This window comes from Neodiprion virginianus, chromosome 7 (genome assembly GCF_021901495.1).
Source record: "Neodiprion virginianus isolate iyNeoVirg1 chromosome 7, iyNeoVirg1.1, whole genome shotgun sequence".
Taxonomy (NCBI): Eukaryota; Metazoa; Arthropoda; class Insecta; order Hymenoptera; family Diprionidae; genus Neodiprion; species Neodiprion virginianus.
In genome coordinates, this window is record NC_060883.1 from 24,201,304 (window position 1) to 24,221,234 (window position 19,931).

At 41.2% G+C, this 19,931-nt stretch overlaps 2 protein-coding genes across 3 annotated transcripts; one reads left to right on the forward strand and one right to left on the reverse strand.

Moving 5' to 3' along the window:
• Positions 1-11,930: 11,930 nt before the first annotated feature.
• LOC124308912 (zinc finger protein 37 homolog) lies at positions 11,931-15,122 on the reverse strand. The gene is made up of 2 exons (XM_046772077.1): positions 14,875-15,122; positions 11,931-14,633 (listed from the first exon to the last, which is right to left on the reverse strand). Exons 1-2 carry the CDS (start codon positions 14,992-14,994, stop codon positions 12,090-12,092), a joined length of 2,664 nt encoding a protein of 887 aa, XP_046628033.1. The 5' UTR covers positions 14,995-15,122; the 3' UTR covers positions 11,931-12,089.
• Positions 15,123-16,164: 1,042 nt separating this feature from the next.
• LOC124308954 (solute carrier family 35 member F2-like) lies at positions 16,165-19,899 on the forward strand. Of its 2 annotated transcripts, none has more exons than XM_046772146.1 (9): positions 16,165-16,321; positions 16,930-17,039; positions 17,126-17,319; positions 17,397-17,568; positions 17,665-17,821; positions 17,897-18,107; positions 18,361-18,488; positions 18,670-18,868; positions 18,943-19,899. In XM_046772146.1, the coding sequence occupies exons 1-9, from the start codon at positions 16,200-16,202 to the stop codon at positions 18,976-18,978; spliced, it is 1,329 nt and encodes a 442-aa protein (XP_046628102.1). In that variant the 5' UTR covers positions 16,165-16,199; the 3' UTR covers positions 18,979-19,899. The 2 variants fall into 2 exon arrangements, with proteins under 2 accessions (XP_046628102.1, XP_046628103.1); XM_046772147.1 differs by lacking the exon at positions 16,165-16,321 and adding an exon at positions 16,364-16,475 and having other exon boundaries at positions 18,655-18,868.
• The last annotated feature ends 32 nt before the right edge of the window (positions 19,900-19,931 follow it).

Sequence of the window (19,931 nt, forward strand, 5' to 3'; positions counted from 1 at the left end):
TGGCGGATGGCGTCGTGCCTGGGATATCAAACGTCTTATCTTTTCTCGGTGCAGCATCAGCCGGCATAAATCAAAGAAAAACGAGACGGCGCAGCTGACGAACCGCGCGGCGGACTACCGAGGGTGAAATTTTTTATACATATTTGATTATTATTATTTCTCCTCATTGTCTCGATGAAATTTTGATTCGAAAGAACGCGTACTAAAAATTTCAAATGAAAAAACTGACGCTAGAAAGACTTTGGCCACCCGTGCAACACGCACTGAAAAAATAATTGACCGTTTCTAGCCATAATTAAAAATGCGATACTGTGGTGCTATTTGCGTAATAAAGCCATGCAAATATGACTGACACAATGTCATTGCCGTAAGCATACCACTATGTCATAACAGACACATGCCGAACAGCACGGCGAGTCTGACGAGACTTACTTTCAAACGTTGGTATTAGATCACCGAGATTCCATTCGCCAAGTTTATGCTTCACGAAATCGTCCGTCGCGAAAAATTTTGCGTGCAACGATGTCGCGTCGTCCAATTCCACGACGCTTATCGTTAGCGGCTGCACGGTCACCACGCGTTTACAAATTACTGTAGGTCTTCCAGCATGTAGTATAGTTTCGCAAGCCATATTACTATAGCTGTATTAAAACGTGATTTTTCCAGCAGTACTATATGGTTCAATTAGCTGAGCGCATTAGATAGAAAAAAACTGCTCTGCCATAACGAGCTATATAATTGTTAAGTTAGAAATACTTCACCAGTCATATTTATATGAACTTTGTAGCAATCGGAGTTCTCCAAAAGAGCCATTGCATTTCCTGTGTGGGCAATATGTTTTGACTAATATACCTATAACTGGCCTACAATAACAGTATTATCGTAAATCCCAAACTATTGTTTTCAGTGCGCGTTCCTCTGGAACGAAAGATATGTAACAATACAAGCAGCACCGTGACGCAAGTCGCAAAATGCGAATTAACCGAAAACCCTTACGTTCCCAGTTTCAGGGAATTCGACCGTAAGGAAAAATGTATGTTCGAAAGGGTTGAGCTGGTTAGTCTGCTCGAGAGAAATTTTGGCGAATAGCCTCCGCCGGATGAGGAAAAACTAAAGTGGGTGGGGTACGAAATGGGGAAGCACTCGGGAAAGCGGCCCCAAAGTCGGCGTCAAACGACTTTCGAAGAGTTTTGGCGGAGAGATCGTCGAATCTTTGAAAGTTGAGTATGGCTTTGCGCCGGTAGGAAACTGCTTACGAAGGGCGATCGTGTCATGTTCCGTGTTCGGCAATAAGAAAGGGCTGCAAAAGGACGAGAGGCGAGGTAACTTGGCTTGCAAGCTCACCGTAGGTACACGTGTTGTCGCGGATCAAATCGCGCCCGATAGATTTTCTCCCCGCGCTGCTGCAGGGAGACAGAAAAAACCCGACACGGGCGTCGTGCCGGTGCGGAAAATTAAGTCGGACGAAAAACTGTCTCTCTTCCGGTTTTTCCCTCCCTCTAATGGAGCGTCAGAAAAGACTCCGGTGAACCCGCGGATTATATTTATACCTGGAGGGCGGGGGTAAAATTTTGAAATGATCAAAACATCGAAGGGCCGCAATATCGAATTTTTAAAGAATTCAAACATGTTGATAATTGAAGTATGGAGGAGTGAGAGACTATAGAAAGGTCAGAGCATAAAATGCCAAAGTGTGTAATCTTAACAATTCCTCTCGATAATAAGGAATCGTTTACAGATTTTCGATTTTTCCGTTCTGCGTTTTGACCTTTCTATATTTTGTCTTTCGGATTTTCGGCATTCCGTTCCGATTTCTCTACACTTGAACTTTCCACATATTTAAATTCTACGAACAAGATCTGGAGCGTCTGCGAAAATTCGTTATTCCGGTCCTTCTATCGATCGGTAATTCTAGTTCTTCACCCCTACCCATACCCGGAGAGTGTTTTTTCACTTGTGGAATATGTTTCGGGTACGGTCACCGCCCTTGTCTGACCCCCGAAGAGTGGCTTCACTTGGCTCTCTACCAAACGACTTACGCCAATCGTTATCCTCCCCGAAATTCGGGGTTCAACTGTTTCTACAGGCGAAATTACGTCTTGTTGCAGAATTCGTCAGGTATCAACGGCGCCGGATCAAGATCCGGCAATCAGAACTTGGCTATAACAGTCGAATCCCGCCGGGAGTAGAAATAGAGAGAGTCGGAGGATAATTACCACCCGCATATTAGGTACGCTGGAAATATCAAGTTGTCGCCGAGACTCGCGACCCGCCGGGTAGGTTCCAAGGTCATACGGGGTCAGAGGTCACGTCTGCCGACCCTCGGTATCCTCGGTTCTTTCCTTGGCAGTTTTAGGGAGAGCTTCTTACCTCGGGGAATCCAATACGCCGATGTATTTTCAAATTTCCGAGTTTGCCGGGCAGGTAGACGTCCTCCTCGATACAGCTTTATTATAAACCACGAGACGAGAATCGTACCGGACAGTCCGAAACAAAAATTGTGAACTTTGGGCGGTACGCGTGTGTTTCGATAGAAAGTCTGTGACGTTGCAGAAATAATTGTTGACCGTGAATGAGTGAGTTGCGAGGAGGCATTTGCCTTGATTCGTACGTTCAAGTCTTTTCAAAGATCGCTGCGCACGTATAATGTTGCGTAGGTCTTTTTTGCGCCGCAGTTCAATTTGATGACGTTCAAGTAATGAGATTTATTCAAGGAAATGTTTGAATTGCAAACGGCGATATTGATAACTCCCTCTATTTCTTGGCTCAAAGTTGAAGGAGACATCGGGATATTTTCCACGGCAGGCAAGAAAAATATTTTATTTTCAACCACCGATAAGGTATCATACACATACGTACATAGGTGTATGTATAACGAGTAGTACAGCTATACGCCGATATTCGCCGAACGATTTGCATTACCTAACCCGGATTGCATTTAACTTTCAGATCAAATTATGGCACCTCGAAATGAATCTTCGCGGAAAACGGCGCTGCTTTCTTTGAAACCTGAAAACTCGTATCGATATTCGATTCCTCGAGAGGAAATCCCCTCAACGAATATGGACGAGATGCAGCCTCGGCAATAACGCCGACTTCGGAGATGTCAACTTCATTGGTCTTTCAGGGATATAGAAACAGAAGAGAAGGAAAAAGGAATTCAGAAGCAGATGAAGCAAACGTCTTTTAGACCGGGCATGAACCAGCCCTAGAACGTCACGTTCCCAGACTACAGGTTCCAAGTTTATAGGGAAAAAAGGAATAATATCCAATTCGAATCTCGAACTAAAAAATCAGATTCGTGATTACCGATTTTAGAGCCCTCGGATACCAAAGTAAAATTATTGAAAAAGTACCGAAACGATCAAAGCCAAAATTGAATCCGTTCTAAGTTTGGAGAAGCCGCGTCGATTGAGACCAAAGTCAATGAAATCCGGTAACTCGTTCTCGAGACATTGTCGGACAAAAGAATCGATCACATATAAGGTACATACATAAACACACACAGACGGCCGTCCGAAAATGATCGGAAGTAATTTTCTAAATCTGTCGAAATGTAGAGATCGAGTGAAAACTCAACTTTCCATTTTTTCTCTGAAAACAGCGAAACGGGAAGTTAAAAACGAAGCATCACTTTTCCGAAACGAGGACATAGCGCTTGGACAGTCGGAAGTTGTTTAGCCAGCGGGCAGTCACTGGGTATCCAAACCAGGGCAAAATTCGGTCTAATTTTCTGCACTGAATGGCTAAACTTGTCTCGTCACGTCCCGGGATTTCGCATCGAAGACTTTCGGCAGTTCGTCACTTGGGTCACGTACGCGGAGGTCAATCCACCGGGAATTGGGAGTGGTCGGTATCCCGCGGAACGCCGGAGTTTTCCCGCAGCGGTAGATCGTCGACGCGCTCGCGGCTTCGCGCGCACAAAACTTCGCAAGTACCTCAATTATTCGCCTAATTCTACCCTCTCAACCCTGATCGTGTTTTTCTCTGCCCATCTACTGTTTTTCAAAAGTTAAAAAACTCCCGCAACCTTCGGCGAGGCTTCTCGCTTGTAGTTTCAGGAATGCGAGATTCCGATCCAAGTCCCAAATTGTCACTTAAATAAATAAGGTAATACGGGTAAAGTGGCAATTGGATGAAAAGATTTTAAGATCTTCTTGAAACTGTGAATAATAAAGCCCTCAAAATCAAACTTCTCCAAGTGTTTTCATTGTCTTTAAAAAAGAAAACTCCTAAAAATAGATATGATTTTAGACCGTCCAGGCTGTAACCCTTCCCCTTAAACTACGGGGGAGGGAGAGATAATTTTCCTCGAACAGAAACTGGCTCGCTTCGTATTCCGCGATTAACACCATGTGTGGATATTTGCAGGGAGATTTCGGATCTCCGGAGGATTGGAGAGAGGCGAAATTAAGCTGTCACGCCGCGCAGCTCCCTGATTCGTGATTTATTCAAAAAATCAGATTTCGATTCGGCATTTCGTGATTTTCTACTCTCGAAGGAGAGGCGACACGTCGTTGATTGGACGGGCAATCAATCATCCTTTCGTTATTCATTTTTTTTTCACAGAAAAATTTTGACGCGGCCGTCCCCGGGGTATTAGAAACTGGAAACGAGAAACCAGCTGGAAAATCAACCATATACAGAGAACAGCCAGATCCGTCCTACATTTCAGATTGCATCAAACTTCGATACAGAAACAATAAGCTGTAATAATACATTTTTCATCAAACTTTTTCGAGACAGGTTCGATTACTCAACTCTGAAGGGTGCAAATTTACCCAACAAATTCATCTTCTCATCCCAGCTATTGTCAACTCTGTATGATAAAATTACGGCGTCGATGCATCTCTCATTGTTCACAGACTAACTTTTGACGTATTAGCAATTACAGGTGGAGCGATGATGAAAAGAGGAGAAAAAGAACATTGTACAAAAACGCGAAGACACGGTCGTTCGGGGATTTACCTTCAACTTACTCCGCGAGACTTTGTACGTAGCTTTCCGAATTACCGATTCATTCTGCAACCTCGAAACACCGCGAGGCTGCGGAGAGATCTGACGGGTTATAGATTTATTAGGAACAGGGTATTAACTCGTGTAATATCGCTCAAACCGCAATCGCGACACGCGTGTACGCGGTGTAGATCCGCCTAGTCATATCGATCACTCTCGTAGTCCCATTGTCGTCGATTTACCAACGGATCGTAATTTCAACGGCACGCATACACCTGCCTTTCGAGATTAGTTTAGACTCGGATTATCCTATCCGCTCCTCGCAACACAAGTAATATCAATTAGCCGAAACGCGGTCGAGAATTAACATCAATACGATCATTACGCGGTAAATTATTAATGATATTTCAATACGTAACAATACATGTAGATTAACTCATAATTGGAATTATACACGTGATAATGCCGGGGCGCAGGGGACGGGAGTCGAAATCCCGAAAGACGAAAGAGTCGACTGGTCGAAAACCCGAAATTTTCGAGATGCGAATTTTCAAATAACGAATGAGCAGTCTACCGAAATTGGAATTTTCGGTTAATCATCCGGTGGAATAACTGTTTTCACAAAAGTTCATTTAACCGAACGTGTTTTTATTCGAAAAAGCATTTTCAGAACAGTCGGCATGCCGATTGAACAAAGCAGAGAATGCGAAGATATGGAAAAATAATAGTTACGATATTGAAAATTGAGAGCGGCTGATACTTCGAACAGCCAGAGAACGAAAAATATTATTTGTCGAAAATCGAAATTCAGAAGGAGCGGAATCTCGATCCGTAAAATGCAGAACGACCAAAATCCCGGAAGGACGAAATACCGAATCTCTTGAGAATTCCGAATTTGTCAAATTCGTAAACTTTGTGCTAGTTTTATGAAGATTATCTCATTGTGTCGGACGATCGTCCGTATCATCGAAGAAATAAGAACGCAAAGGAATAGGCATCATACTTTCAATAACATTTAAACGGTACATCTTTTTTCCCGTACGTTCAATTGATTCGAGGCATTATTACGAGTTGATAAGAATAAATGTGTATCTGACGTCTTGCAGACTTTCGGTATTTTGTCCATTCTGGCTTAGTGGGTTCCGGGATTTTTACATTTCGAGTCTTTGGTCATTCGTTGTTAATAGATATTTGAAAAGTCGGCTATTTGACTTTTCGGTATTTTCGCAATTCAATATTTTGCACTTCGCAATCTTTCCCATTTTCAAAAAAAAAAAATGTTGATATAAATCTATCAATACATTTTTGCGTTCTCAACTTGTATTTTTCTACACGACAACTTTTCGTATTTATGTTCTTTCTAAGTTTTTAACAGTCGGTAATTTGACTTTCGGGATTTCGTCCCTTCGAATTATTAATTATTCGCATTTTCGAACCCCGCCCTGCACACGAAAAATCCGTAAATCAATTCGAGGTGAGCGAATTCTCTCCACCGCCGCTGCAGGCGTCAAATTTTATCGTTGAAATGCAGTTTCCGTTCTAAAATTCTAAATTCAAAGAAAAAATATCCGTCCACCTGGGTGGCGGGGATTTCCCAGCGTTCGTGTATCCACAAAGTCAATTCCCCGTGGTCGGAAGTAAAAATACGGTGTAAATTCGGTGATGTTCGGCAACACTATTCCCAATAACGATTGACGCAGAGCCGTCGTAAACGGAGGAGGAACGCGATTCCATCGACACCCCGATTCGCTCTGCAGGCAGACGGCTTGACTCGCCGACTATATATACTTATTCGCCCTAACAGCCGAAGAGATAGGCGCATCCCTTGCCAATCCATCAGGGAAAAAGGTCGACAGTTGCTGATGAACTAATCGGCGGATGGGCATTAGAAGCGTACAATGCATTACGGGACATATCGACGCCTCTTACGAAGAGTAGCACGTTTCAGATTTCTTACGAAAATTATCACGTCTCGATTAGTGTAATAAGGATTTCGATAGTACCGAAATGAATGTCAATTTGCGAATGCAAAAGTGCACTTTTGCGCGTCAAAAAAAAAAAAAACCTTATAAATATCCTCGAGATTGCGTGGTCGATGCAGATCTTAGAAAATTTAATCCTGTTTTTACAGGTTCTTTACAGATGTTTTAAATTTCTTCTAAATTTTTTATCAATGCACGAATATCAATTGGTCTTATTATACCGACGATAAATTGTTTTTATACTAATTATATTATCGGTCCTTAACTAAATTATGCGTAATCTTTCTCCAAGAGTGTAACAAACTATTGTATCCTATTGGAGATGACTAAATCAGTCTTGTTAAATTTTTATATCCACCGATACAGCATGTTAATTTTTGTAAGAGGCGTCGATTCATTGTCTCACCTCACTTTTAGCAATCAGATACTTACACGTGACTCCACATATCGTATACTAAACACTACACGATGGATACCGATGCGCTTGCAAGTGACGCGGTTTTTTTTTTTTTTTTTATTCATTGTTTCTTTTTGTCATCGCCCAACACGACCTTTGACGTCACCACGGAATTTAATTTCTATATATTCCCAACGGATGAGCCTCCGTTATAAAATTCTTCGGCACAATTTCATCCGCGCACAGCACATGACGATGATGGTAAAATAACAAGAAAAAGATAAAAATGAATGAAAAAAATTGCGCTTTCACAAAAAAGAAACGTTGCGATACTGGTTGCGGACTGGTTCGACGTAATAGAAAAGAGAAATGTTAAAAATAACGAGGGGGAGCGGAATTTTCTCTCGTGTCGCGGTTATACGATATTTGCATAGAGCTGTTGCAATATCGAATTCTTTTTCCAGTTCTGTAACCGAAAAAATATCTACCCGTCCCATTGAGCGACGAACCCCGCGTTTTGCGGAATCTCAATTTTACCCTCAATTTGACTCTGTGCGGCGATTACGTGATGCGTGGGTCGAAATGATGCATGGATAAAAAATAAATAAATGAACATTTTCATCGGATTCCAAAAGTTTTACCTTTATCTGTACTCGTAATCTATTTTTTTCGTTTCTTTTTTATTTTGTACGTGAACTGGTCTCGGGAAAACTTGGAAAATCGACCGTCGTCTGTAATTCTATACCTATACACATGTATGTATATATAGTACTAATACACCTGCAGCGGTGAAAAAGTTCAACAACTCATGCCGGTAGGTGGGTACAAGACAACGTTTGCTTTAGGAAAAGCTCCAAGAATCTAAAATCCCCCGCAAAGTTCCCAGTTTACCTCGGTTGCTTCTTGTTTTACTTTCTCATCGAGAGATACTTGAAATTGGCAAATTAAGAGAGACGGAGAGAGAAGCGATGGAGCATACATGGTGGTCGGTGCAGAAATTACTGTCAAACAATTGTCCCAATCGTATAAAATGAGCAAGTAATATTCACGCAGTCCTTCATTCGTAGAGCTAAAGTTGCTCTTTTCGCTCTTTGCAAGAACTCCTCGTTACTTTAACAAAATGTTCATTTTGCCTCGAGCTACGTGGTATTTAAATTGCCTGCAGTGGAAAAGTATCGCAATATCGGAGTAGTGAGAATGTTGCATGACCATATAACCTTTAGAAAATCTACCATCAAAGTATGAATAAAGAGCGCGTCGAAGACGTAAGAAAACCGCTACTGGTGAATGAAATTGAACAGTGAATGATAAAGGGGGAAAGCGGTGGAAACGAAAAGGAAAAATAAATTATTGCGAATTGAAAAACGGGAAAAGAGCGGATAGCCAGAAAAGAAACGGTTCGTTTGACGGACTCTCGATCGACCAAAGCGTTCGGCTATATGACTCCCGGGAATCCCCGGGGAATTCGGTCCCTCCTCCCTTCCCCACCAGCGTCCCGGATCTACCCTCGTTAGAGGATTGCGTACAATTGGATTCTTATCTCGCTAGGTGTGTACCTGCCCATGTCTACCCTCCACTATCCTAGATCGGGATCGTCGAGCATCGCGCGAAATTGCGGACCGCTTTGCTCTAGGCGGCAGTCTGGGTCTTTGCACGAGTAAAAAAAATGGCAATTCTCCTTTTCTCTTCGTCTCTCTATACGACTTTATCGCTTTTAAAACCAGGCCAAATGCCAACTCTAGTTTTCACGTAGAAAAATTATGCAAAGTTGTGTGAACGTCGAAATAAAAATTATAATACAATTTGGCCCGATCGATGCGTCTACGTGTAAGTGGTTATTGGCTGTTACTGAGGGGGTGGTGTTGAAACTTCGAATTTGAGAAGTTCCGTAGAAACCAAATTCGGAATTTTTTCGTGGCGAAACTTGAAGCAAAGAACTTTGAGCCGTCGTGTTTCCGATCATTCGAAACTTTGTCGGTTCTTCAAAGTTCAATTTCTTTACTTCAAGTTTCGCCGACAAATAATTCGGAATTTGGTGCTTTTGGAACTTTTGAAAGTTCGAAACTTCAACCCCGCCCCGTTACTGAAAATGGGTTTATCATCCGATCAGCGTCAAACCGAGTGACGGACGTTTTTGCGTACCGTTGGCAACGTTGGATAGAAGGAAAACTGCCACGAATTCTATCAGCCGAATGAAGAAAAAAATATGATCGGGCGTAGCTGCAAAAAATTTCAAGAATGCCCCCCCTTCCTATCCTTTCTCTCAATTTTTTTTCTTCGATTCTCCCCGGAAAAATATTCGGCAACCGCGATATCATGCTGCTTACTATTTTGATGGATAAAAAGAACATCAAACCGAGTTCTAAACTCTTATCGGGTATAAACTCGATGCTCCAACGCACCCACGTATATAACGCTAGGGCAGAAGCATAATCGAGCTCCTCGGTAAAAAGTATCGGAAGCAGATAATATATTGGAAGCGCCGAAGAACTGGAGGCGAGGAGCTAAATGTGCAGCATCAACTGCTGGGGTGTATTTCCGGGAGTAGATATTTCCTATCCGTCAAGTATCGGGAATATTTGACTACTCGATCGAGGCGTTAGCACGACGATACGAAGTGTACGCATTATACTCGACTACCCTCGGCGAAGAAACTTTCAATCCCTCGATTTTTCCAACCGACTTATACGGAAGCGTCGATATTATTTCTGCACACCGCGTCGCCAGGACCTGAGTTACGGCGTCGTACGAGACCCGGAAACCAATTACCTCCGCGTAGATTGCACATACATTACAGGTAGGCGCGGGTAGGGTAAAAAACTGCGAAAGAACAAAAATTCGAAGAGACGATATCCCGAAAGTCAAATTACCGCGAGCTAAGAACGTAGAAGGACCATGAACGCGACAAGTTGCATTGTATAAAAATAAAAAATTGAGAACTCAAGAATGTATAATAAATAAATTTACACGGACATTTATTTGAGAATGAGCCAGATTACGATGCGCAAAATATTGGATTGCGAAAACACCGGACAATCAAGAGGTCGATTTTTCAAATGTCAGACTCGTGCCGAATTTGTCAACAACGACTGACGAAAAAATTCGTGTTTCGGTACACCGATCATTCGTCGTTTCAAATTTCTTTTTGTTCTTTCGGGATTTTGAGCCCCATCCCATTTAACCTGACTGCATTTGCAATATTCTCCACAAGGAATCTCTTTTTTAACACGTCCGCAATTTTTTTTCGTGCATTTCGCTTTCCACCTCTTTTAAATACATTGTCTTACTCAACATTGGCACACTTTTTACAACGATTCCACGTATTTGGCAAAAACATATAATAATACTAAATATTATATTTTATTAATACATTCCAGTCAGTATTTGTTAAAAAAAAAAAAAAAATTTAACAATACTGAGAATTGCTTATTGTTTACGTATTCTAAAGTCAGATGCACGTCCAAGACAGAGCTGTGTTTTCTGTTCATATTACAAAAATTACAAAAACAAATTCTTTCCTCTGTACGATTATTCTTCTACGCTCCATTATCTATCATTCGGCTGACCGTGCCATTTCCCCTCGGACAGACTACGGGACGAGGATCTCCTGTTAGTCTGGGTTAGCTCGATGTTTCCAGACTGCATACATACCCTGGCGTCGTTCGACAACGTGCAGGCGATTAGCCACAAGAGACACGCAACATTCCGTTTCTACTTGATAAACTTCGATTGCAATTAATTCAGGCAACGCCGAAATTCACCGACTAATTCTGTACTGTCCTTTCGAAACCCATCCATTTGCCTCAAGGCTGCCGGTAAAGGCAAAAATTTTTAAAGGAATTAGACGAGTCGAATTTGGAGGAATCGTTGACCGGAATATAATATCGGATGAGGTTGAACTTGGTAACGTTGTCGTTTTTCTAATAAACAATTCTACAACGACCGAAATCGACGATTTCTTCCTTCACATATCCTTCACGGTCGCTAACTTCAAACTGATTACCAACTTCAATCTGATTATATCGAGACTTCGATTTTGATTCTTTCTACCCCTGCGGTTTTTTCCGCTTCTTCAAACACGACGCTGACAGCCGGCTACCATCAGGGACTTTGCACTGTATTCAATTTAGCAAATTTTATCCTTTTGTTCAAAATAACCGTAACGTTCGAAAGACCCGACGGATACCCGCGTAGCAAAGAAAATTCGCCTCACGCCCTCTGCCTGATTTCGCACGGCAAAGACGACACCCTCTCCCTCGTCAATTCAGCCAACGATATCGACTTTACACCCTTCGGTAGGTGCTGGCGGGTCAAATTCACGTGCCTTGAGCGGCCACGAGGCGGCTACAGCGTGTATCGATACCTGTAGTAAGCACAGGAGCGATTTGAATTTTTTTTTTAAATCCAGATCAACCTGATAAGCCACACAAGTAAGTAAGCCATAATCGTATTAGAATATTTTGCAATGTATTCTAAGAGGGTAATTTGCTGAAACAAGGCAAAATTAAGACTACCAAGTTGCCAGGATAACCGATCGGTAAGGAAGGAATGGAAGTGGAAATGATATAAATGTTGTTGAATAAATAACGTAGATTATATTTTCACCGACACAAAACTAAGTAGTTTTGATAAATTTTGAAATAAAACGATTGGCAGTCTTGTGATATCGACTTAGTGATATTTGTACGTTAATCGGTATGAGAAATTGGAAAATAAATGACAAGGAAAAATTCTAAACGTTTCGGTAATTCTATTCAGTGTTCTCCGCTATCAACGACGGTAACTGGAATAACAACCGTGTCAATTTCAGCCAATGTTTCGGAATAGGTGGTAAATTCCTCCATACAACCGTCGTTAAAATTTTCTGCTTTCATCCGGGGTCTACTTTGCCCATTTGCCTTTCTTTCGGCATCTCCAACCACTGTCGCGTTGCAAGACGAGGAATTATTCTCCTTAGTATCTATTTCAACTTTGGTGCAGTGGACCTTAATCTCAGTTGATAAAGCGGCTCCATTTTCTCCACTTTGCTTTTCTGAGTTCAGTTTATTTTCCCAAAAACCATCAGAATCCTGGGCCTCCCTGCTCTGATTCTCTGTCTTCACCCTCTCTACCCAAGGATCGTCAGCACCTGTGATTTCACCATGTCGAAGAAAACGGCGACACTGATAAGATTCGTCACCGGTATGAACCGACCTATGAACTGGAAAAGACCTGTTGTCGGGCAAATCCTTGTTGTAAAATTTGCAAACGACAGTGTCAAGTTTTTCATCAGCCGTTGTGACATGTCTTTGCCGAGAGATTTTATTATTGAATGAAACCTCGCAGCTATTGCAAGCGAAAGGTACCTCCCCGATATGAAGGTACATATGAGATTCAAGAGATGATTTCTTCGTGAAACTCTTTCTGCATACCTCGCATACGAATGATTTGTAATTAATGTGATTATGAATGTGTCGCTTCAGTTTTCTCTGCATATTAAATGTCTTCGGGCAGAACGAACATTTGAAAGGCTTTGATCCGTTGTGTTCGTCAACGTGGTCGTAAAGTTTACTCTTGTTGTCAAAGCTTACGTCACAAATAAAACAAGTGAAAGGAGCTTCGTCCGACATGTGTTCCTGTACATTGTGCTTCAGTACTGCTGGCAGCGATTCAAAATTGCCAAAACATGTGGTGCAGCGGTAAGACTGTGGTTGAGTGTCTCTGCGTCGTTGATAAGGAAAAATGGCCGAATCTTCGAATTTCAACGAATTATCTTGAATATCTTTCAGCCAATCTTTTTGCCGATACTTTTTATGCGTACTTGAAGAATCAACAACCAGTAGGGCGGATGACGTTCCTTTATAAGAGAAACTGTCCAAGCTGCAAATGGATGCTGGTCTCCGATTAGTTTCAGTTTCGACAGAGCAATTCACGTTTGAATTATTGTTCTCTCTCTCCTTTTTTTCAACTGAGAAAGAGCAGTTATTATTTGTGTTGCTGACTTCATTTTTAATAAATATCTCGACACTCCTTTTGTCGTTCACATCCTCGTAACTTAAAATATCCTCTCCATCAGTCCTCATACTGATATCCGGAACAGTAGGATCGTCAGTTTCGCTGATAATAGACCCAACAGTAGACTTTGCGACTAGATGATAACCCTGGGAATCGTCTGAAGAGTTATGTGCCTGCTCCTCCTCGTATTCCTCGGTGAAATATCCCATAGTTTCTACTGTTTCTGAATGGCAAATAGAATATTTTTCTACCGCTCGTTCTTCACTCTCGACTGAATTAATTCCAACGGAAATATCGGGAAATTTGCTAATTTCATTAGCACCGACGACTTCTGGTTTCTGAATTGATTCCCTTTCTGGCTTTCTTTCGTCCACTTTTGTCTCCCTTTCACCTTTACTTTCATTCAAGTCCAAATCTTGTTTTTGTAAAATCGTTTCCAAGATCTTTACATCCATTTGATTCTTTGGATCCTGATCAACCTGGGGATCCTCCATTTCGTTATCATCGTCGATAACAATAATAATATTGGTATTGTTTTTCAGCTGAGAATTATCCTTGCTACCACATCCTTCTTCGTTAATTTTAACAAATTTTTTTACCGTAGAAAAGTTCATTTTTTTATGTTCCCCGCAAGTTGAAGAATCCCCATTTCTCACTTTGTTCAAATCAACTTTTGTGAACGAAGTCTCTGCAGGAAGTCTAAGCCTCTTGGTGAGTGGCGCCGGATCCTCGATAACAATGCTTTCAATCGATTTGCTTCTTTTCCTAGAAACGGTTACAGGAAACACAACAATGTCCTCTTTTTTTCTATCAGAACTCTTTTCGTGTCGCCCAGCACATAGATCAGTCACAGGAACCACTTCGATTCCTTCCAGATTTCGGACACTATGCGATACTTTCTCCATACCGATTCTCCTCTCAGCTTCTTGCCTCCTTTTCATCGCGTTTTCAACCTCAATTCTCACTTCATCCGAAATATATTCAACTACGTAGTCATCTTCAATACCCCGGGGCTGAGTAAAAGCATTTCTTTTGTTATGCTGCTGTTTTTCATTGCTTGAAAGAAAATTTGCAAATCCACCGAATGAATCGGCGAAGCCAAGACCGCAAGAGCCGCTGCCCGATATCTGCGAATCGGGTGTCTTTCTGGCGATTAAAGTATCCTTGCTGCTCAATTTGTTCTTTAGTAGAAATTTCAACTGATTATCAGCAGATTCGCATTGTTCCTTGAAACAATAGAAAGATTCTGCTAGGAACAAGCATTTCTTGCAAATCACCTTCGGCAGACCGTCGTTTTCGGATATCTGCGAAAAACAGTAAGCAAGTGAACTGCTAGATCATAAAAGATTCCCGCCTTTTAATTCAAAGACTACAGTGAAAATTTAAGCCCAAAAATTTAATCTGTAAGACCGTTGCGAAGATGTTTGAACAGCTACGATTGTTTGTAAAAATAGGGTAGTCATAGAAATGGATCGGTTGCGCAGAAATAAATACGGATATCGTAAATAGGGCTGTTAGATAAATTTATCTCTATCTCCTACTAACCTCAAGCCTTGTGAAAGCCATGAGCTTCTTTGGTAGTTGGCTTACGTAAAAGCCGGATGAGAATATCGGAACCATTTCTCCTCTTGTACTGAGGCATGTTCGACATGTTTGTTTGAACATTTCTGGTACCAGTGCCGTCACAATACGTGCATCAATTTATCCGCCGACATCGGCACTCGACGCACGTTTTATTGTTTTTTAAAAAAACAGAACTAATTGTAAGCCTCGCAACGTGTTGCAACGGGGTGGTCGAGTCCCCGATATAGCTGAAATTTTGCAGCCGCGGCTCATTTGGTAAGAAAGCGACTGAACTGGCTAGCTGAGCAAGTCCGACGAACAAACCAGATGCTTTACACTTTGAGCGGGTGATTCAAATGTGCCCGGAAATGAAACATCACAATTCCAATCCACAACGCGTTAAATAACAAACAGATAATATATTTAAAGATTCGGCGATATAAAGAGTTTATGAGGCGATATAGAGAATTTTTTTTCATACGGGTTTCATCAAGATAGGTTGTGCATTAAAGGTGTTTCAAAAATAGAAAAAGATTCTTTTTTTTCTTCCAAACAGGTTCAAAAGTTCCATATTTAGGTATAAACATAGGCCAGTCAGAATTTGAGCTCTTAATATTAACATTAACAGGTTGCACATCGTACTTTTTTATTTTCCGTAAGAATAACATGCGAAAATAGTCGTATAACTATATAACGATGCGTCGTACGAAAAATTAACTGGCATATTTTTGCAGGGAATTGAAAGCTTTACAAAAAAGGTCCGTTACCATTTTATGATAAATCTACTCTTTCAAAAGTTATTCAACGTTGAAAGTTATTTAAGGACCTTGAATAACTTTTGAAAGCGTGTAGATTTATCATAAACTGATGAGACTTTTTTTACAGAGCTTTCAATCCCCTAAAAAAATATGTCCGTGAATTTCCCGTACGACGCATCCTACTAGCTAGTTATAAAAATCAGATGGGGTGAAAACCATTTTTTGCGTGTCATTCTTCTAAAAATGGAAAAATGCAATGCGCAACCTCTCAACGTTAATATTAAGCGTTCGAATTTTAACAGGCCTATTTTTATACCCGAATGGAACTTTTGAACCTGCTTGAAGGAAAAAAATTATTGTTTTTTTTTTTCCCCGCAACGACATATTGTGCACACTCCAGGATGGATCAGAGATGGCGGAAGAGAGGATCCGCGCACCTGTCCGCCAGCCTGCTATCTGCGATGAATCTGTAGCAGGCAAGACCGGGGTGTAAGTCGGGAGGGTGTCGGTAAAGCGCAAGCGCGAATTCCACCCGGGGCCAGGGTGAAAATGCACCACGGCAAGGGAGTGTCAGGAGGCGGTCGCCTCAGCCGTCAAAATCCGAACATGCAGCCACCGCAAAATGGGATTTGCGATAAAATCGAGAATTACATATCCGAGCTCGGAAAGTGGTACGTTATTATGGATCGTAATCGTCTCCTTGGGTGATTCCGATACCCTTCCGGGTAAACATAGATTTTTGTGTACACGCGCACGGTTTGATCGGTCGAGGGGTGATAACTCAACTCGAGTGCTATAGCGTAATCAGTGCAGGTGCTGATAATAGTAAGTGCTTATCTCACTTAGGGGAAGGACGAACTTTGAACTCTACGTATTAATCGCAAAATTATTCAATTATTTACTATTTTGAATTGAGTTTTATATTTTATTTAAATGTTTTCGTCGATATTGAAGACTTTGATCGCGGGTCTGTTGCTTTCTTTCAAATTAAACTGCGCAAACAAAGCGATCGAAGAATATTGTCAAATCGATGCAAATATTGGAAACACCTTTTGGGTTAGAAGCGCCACGAAGGAAAAGCACGCATCGCTTTACGCCGCGTCTTTGTATATTATCCCCACCTATGGTAACATTCTTTCCTTTGTTCATTCGAAACTGAAAATGGAACGATTCAATTTTCGACAAGAAATAAAAAAGCAGCGACCACGATTATTACAAATTAATTATTACGACATTATATCGTATTTGTTCAAACAACCTGTAATACGAAAATTCGCAGGTCCGTATGGAAGACCATAATATTGGGTCAATTTCTGTCCGTCGTACTGTGCTTCATGACGATTTTCAACCACCACATAAACACCGAATACCACCTCGCCTTGCCAACAGGTACGTACATACATACATTCGAAGATTGTGAACCGCGTCATCTATTCTCTTGCATCGATATTTTTTCCTCGTCGTTTTTTCAACAGGTCAGAATCTCCCCCATTACGCCATGATGTGCATCGTCTACACTACGTGGATGTCCTGCAGGGGGGTTGGCAACGGATTAATATCCGTGACCAGAGCAAGAGGATGGCGTTATCTTTTACTCGCGCTGATCGACGTCGAGGCGAAAACCTTGGTCACGGCCTCTCATCAGTTTACAAGCCTCGCCAGTATACAAGTGGGTTCAAGATTTCTTCCTAGTTTTTTATTTTTTACGTTTATCAAGTCGATCATCACATCCATTTTCTCTGTTAGCTCTTATTGTTGGACTGCGTGGCAATTCCAGTTGCTTTAGCGCTATCCTGCCTGGTTCTGGGAGTCAGATACAGGATGGTGCACATTATCGGAGTTTCGGTCTGCCTAATGGCCATCGGAAGCCTGGTGTGGGCGGACATCGAGGACGACAAGGACTCAACAGCTATGACTGGTTTGTCGTTATCGAGTCGAAAAATTGGTTCCGATCATGATCCGTCGACGTCAAAAGGGGACTCCTGATTGTTTTTTTGTTTCTCGTCTTTTTAAGGCAAAAATCAACTCGTCGGTGACATGCTCTGTCTGGGTGGCGCGATCTTGTTCTCCGTGATAACAGTCCTCCAGGAACTGGCCGTAAAGACCGTTGACATCATAGAGTACCTGGGAATGATAGGATTTTTCGGCACGATCATCAGCTGCATGCAAGTGTAAGTGATTCCCGACATTTTAACATTGAACACTGCAATCCAGCGAAGGACTTGTCTTTGTTATAATTAAATCAGGGGCGTTCTCGAGCGGCTACAACTGGAATCATTCTGCTGGGACAACGCTCCTGTAATAACGTTCCTCATCCTCTACTGCATCACTCAGTTCGTGTTTTACTCTCTTGTACCTGTGATCCTTTTCGAATCAGGAGCAACTGCGCTTCAGCTCGCACTCCTGACTGCGGATTTCTTCAATATTCTATTCGGGATGTTGACGAACCAGTACAAGGTATTTTTCTTATTTTTTTATTGCGGTATCCTAGGGGCCATTCAAGTATCAGCCAACGCTAACACAAATAATAACGCTGGCCAATAAACTTTTGAAAACGCGTTAGCTAACGATGAAAAACAATAGCGGGCAAAACAAGTCATCACTTGGTGGGAAATACAAAAATTTGCAAAAAATACGTCGGCTGATAGTTGAACGGTCCCTTATCAAACGTGCTTTCGGTCGATTCGTACTCACACCGTTATTTTTCCAGTTTCACACGCTCTACTTCGTTTCTTACACCTTGACGATGAGCGGCATATATATTTACGCGATTCAACGGACACCGATTTCGTCAAGTTCAAGAAGACAGCAAGTCGAGCAGCCGGCCCCGGACTACAGGTACGAGCTAGTAAAATTCGCTATACGGATTTTATGCTTTAAACCTATAGTTGAAGTCAATTTTCAAGCTTGTCGATTTAGCAGGTGTGTTTAAAGCATGGAATCTGTCGCGCGCGTCGACCCCTCCGTGTTTACTTGGCTAATATTTTACAACGATCGATTAAAGCGACATTATTTTAAGACACATGTCACATCCCGACGTTGGTGAAGTTGAAATGGCAACGAGTTCAGGAATGTCGGCTGTCAGCGGTACCCTCGATTTACGCGCCTCGACGCTGAGCAGCGAACGAGAAGCCATCATCGACGCCACGAGTCTTCCTTTGAGCGTCAGCTCGGACACGGCCTTTACTTCGTTTTATGGCAGTCAGGTGAATCTAAAGGTGCGGGAACTGGTTTTGGAAAAATAATATTCCCTTAAATTTCATTCGTATGACTGCGTAATATTTTGTTTCAGACGGTAACGACGAACGGTGGTGGTGCGGCATGCTAATAATTATCCATTGACATGATAAGACAATTTTACCACCGTACTGTGCGTATAGTTAATTCGAAATCCATTATTCAAACGCAAAACTTCACGCGCGCACATTAATTATCATATACACGTCGACGCAAAGAATAAAAACATCACAATCATCACCCGAAAGCAACAGACTTAACATTTGTATTTACAATAATGATTATACAATGATAATAAGAAATTCAGGCGCTAATTATATTAGATATAATGTTGTCGATGTATGATCGATCCGTAATTGATATAAATATTTAATTATTACGATACAATACTGCATACGTTTAGAGTAGCATTTAGATAATTGAAACGTTAATGCCACTTTATAGAAATATAAAATGAAAAATGCAAAGCTATGACGAAACAGAAAAAGACGTTTTTAACCAAAATGTAACAAAACTTCGTAATTAAAGTAGTAAAAAAAATGTGCCAAATGTCAATGATCATTTTAAATTAGATTTCACAACAAGACGCACAAGAAAACAAAACGAATGAAATCCATACACGGCACAGGAAATTTTTTTTATCTACATTCGTTACGATTATTAATATTATTTATGGGGATTTTCAAGATTCAATTTCACATCTTGCAGCAATTAATAAGTTGTAATTCTTTGATTAACAATTGTGTTGAAATTTATGTACATACGAAAAAAAAAAACAAAAAATGGTTATCTTCAAACTGTAATTTATGTAACCCTGTTATAACGTATGATTACATAAATAGGAAAGTATCATTTGTGTTTAAATTAATGTGGATTCAATTTGAAATAAATATAATACTTCAAGGACTGTAGTAAAAAAAAAAAAAAAAAATGAAACCAGCAAAAACTGATTATACACATCCTGAATAGTGTGGTATATCTTGTAAATTTTGTATAATCCAACTGCAAGACTCGAAATACCGTTTTAAATAAATAAATTCCAAC

Excerpts from the sequence above, each read along its gene's own strand:
- LOC124308912 (XM_046772077.1), bottom strand. The coding sequence starts at position 14,994 with ATGTTCAAACAAACATGTCGAACATGCCTCAGTACAAGAGGAGAAATG. Across the intron at positions 14,634-14,874 it reads TGGCTTTCACAAGGCTTGAG|ATATCCGAAAACGACGGTCT; the intron begins GTTAGTAGGAGA and ends TGTTTTTCGCAG.
- LOC124308954 (XM_046772146.1), top strand. The coding sequence starts at position 16,200 with ATGCACCACGGCAAGGGAGTGTCAGGAGGCGGTCGCCTCAGCCGTCAA. Across the intron at positions 16,322-16,929 it reads ATATCCGAGCTCGGAAAGTG|GTCCGTATGGAAGACCATAA; the intron begins GTACGTTATTAT and ends GAAAATTCGCAG. Across the intron at positions 17,040-17,125 it reads CCACCTCGCCTTGCCAACAG|GTCAGAATCTCCCCCATTAC; the intron begins GTACGTACATAC and ends TTTTTTCAACAG.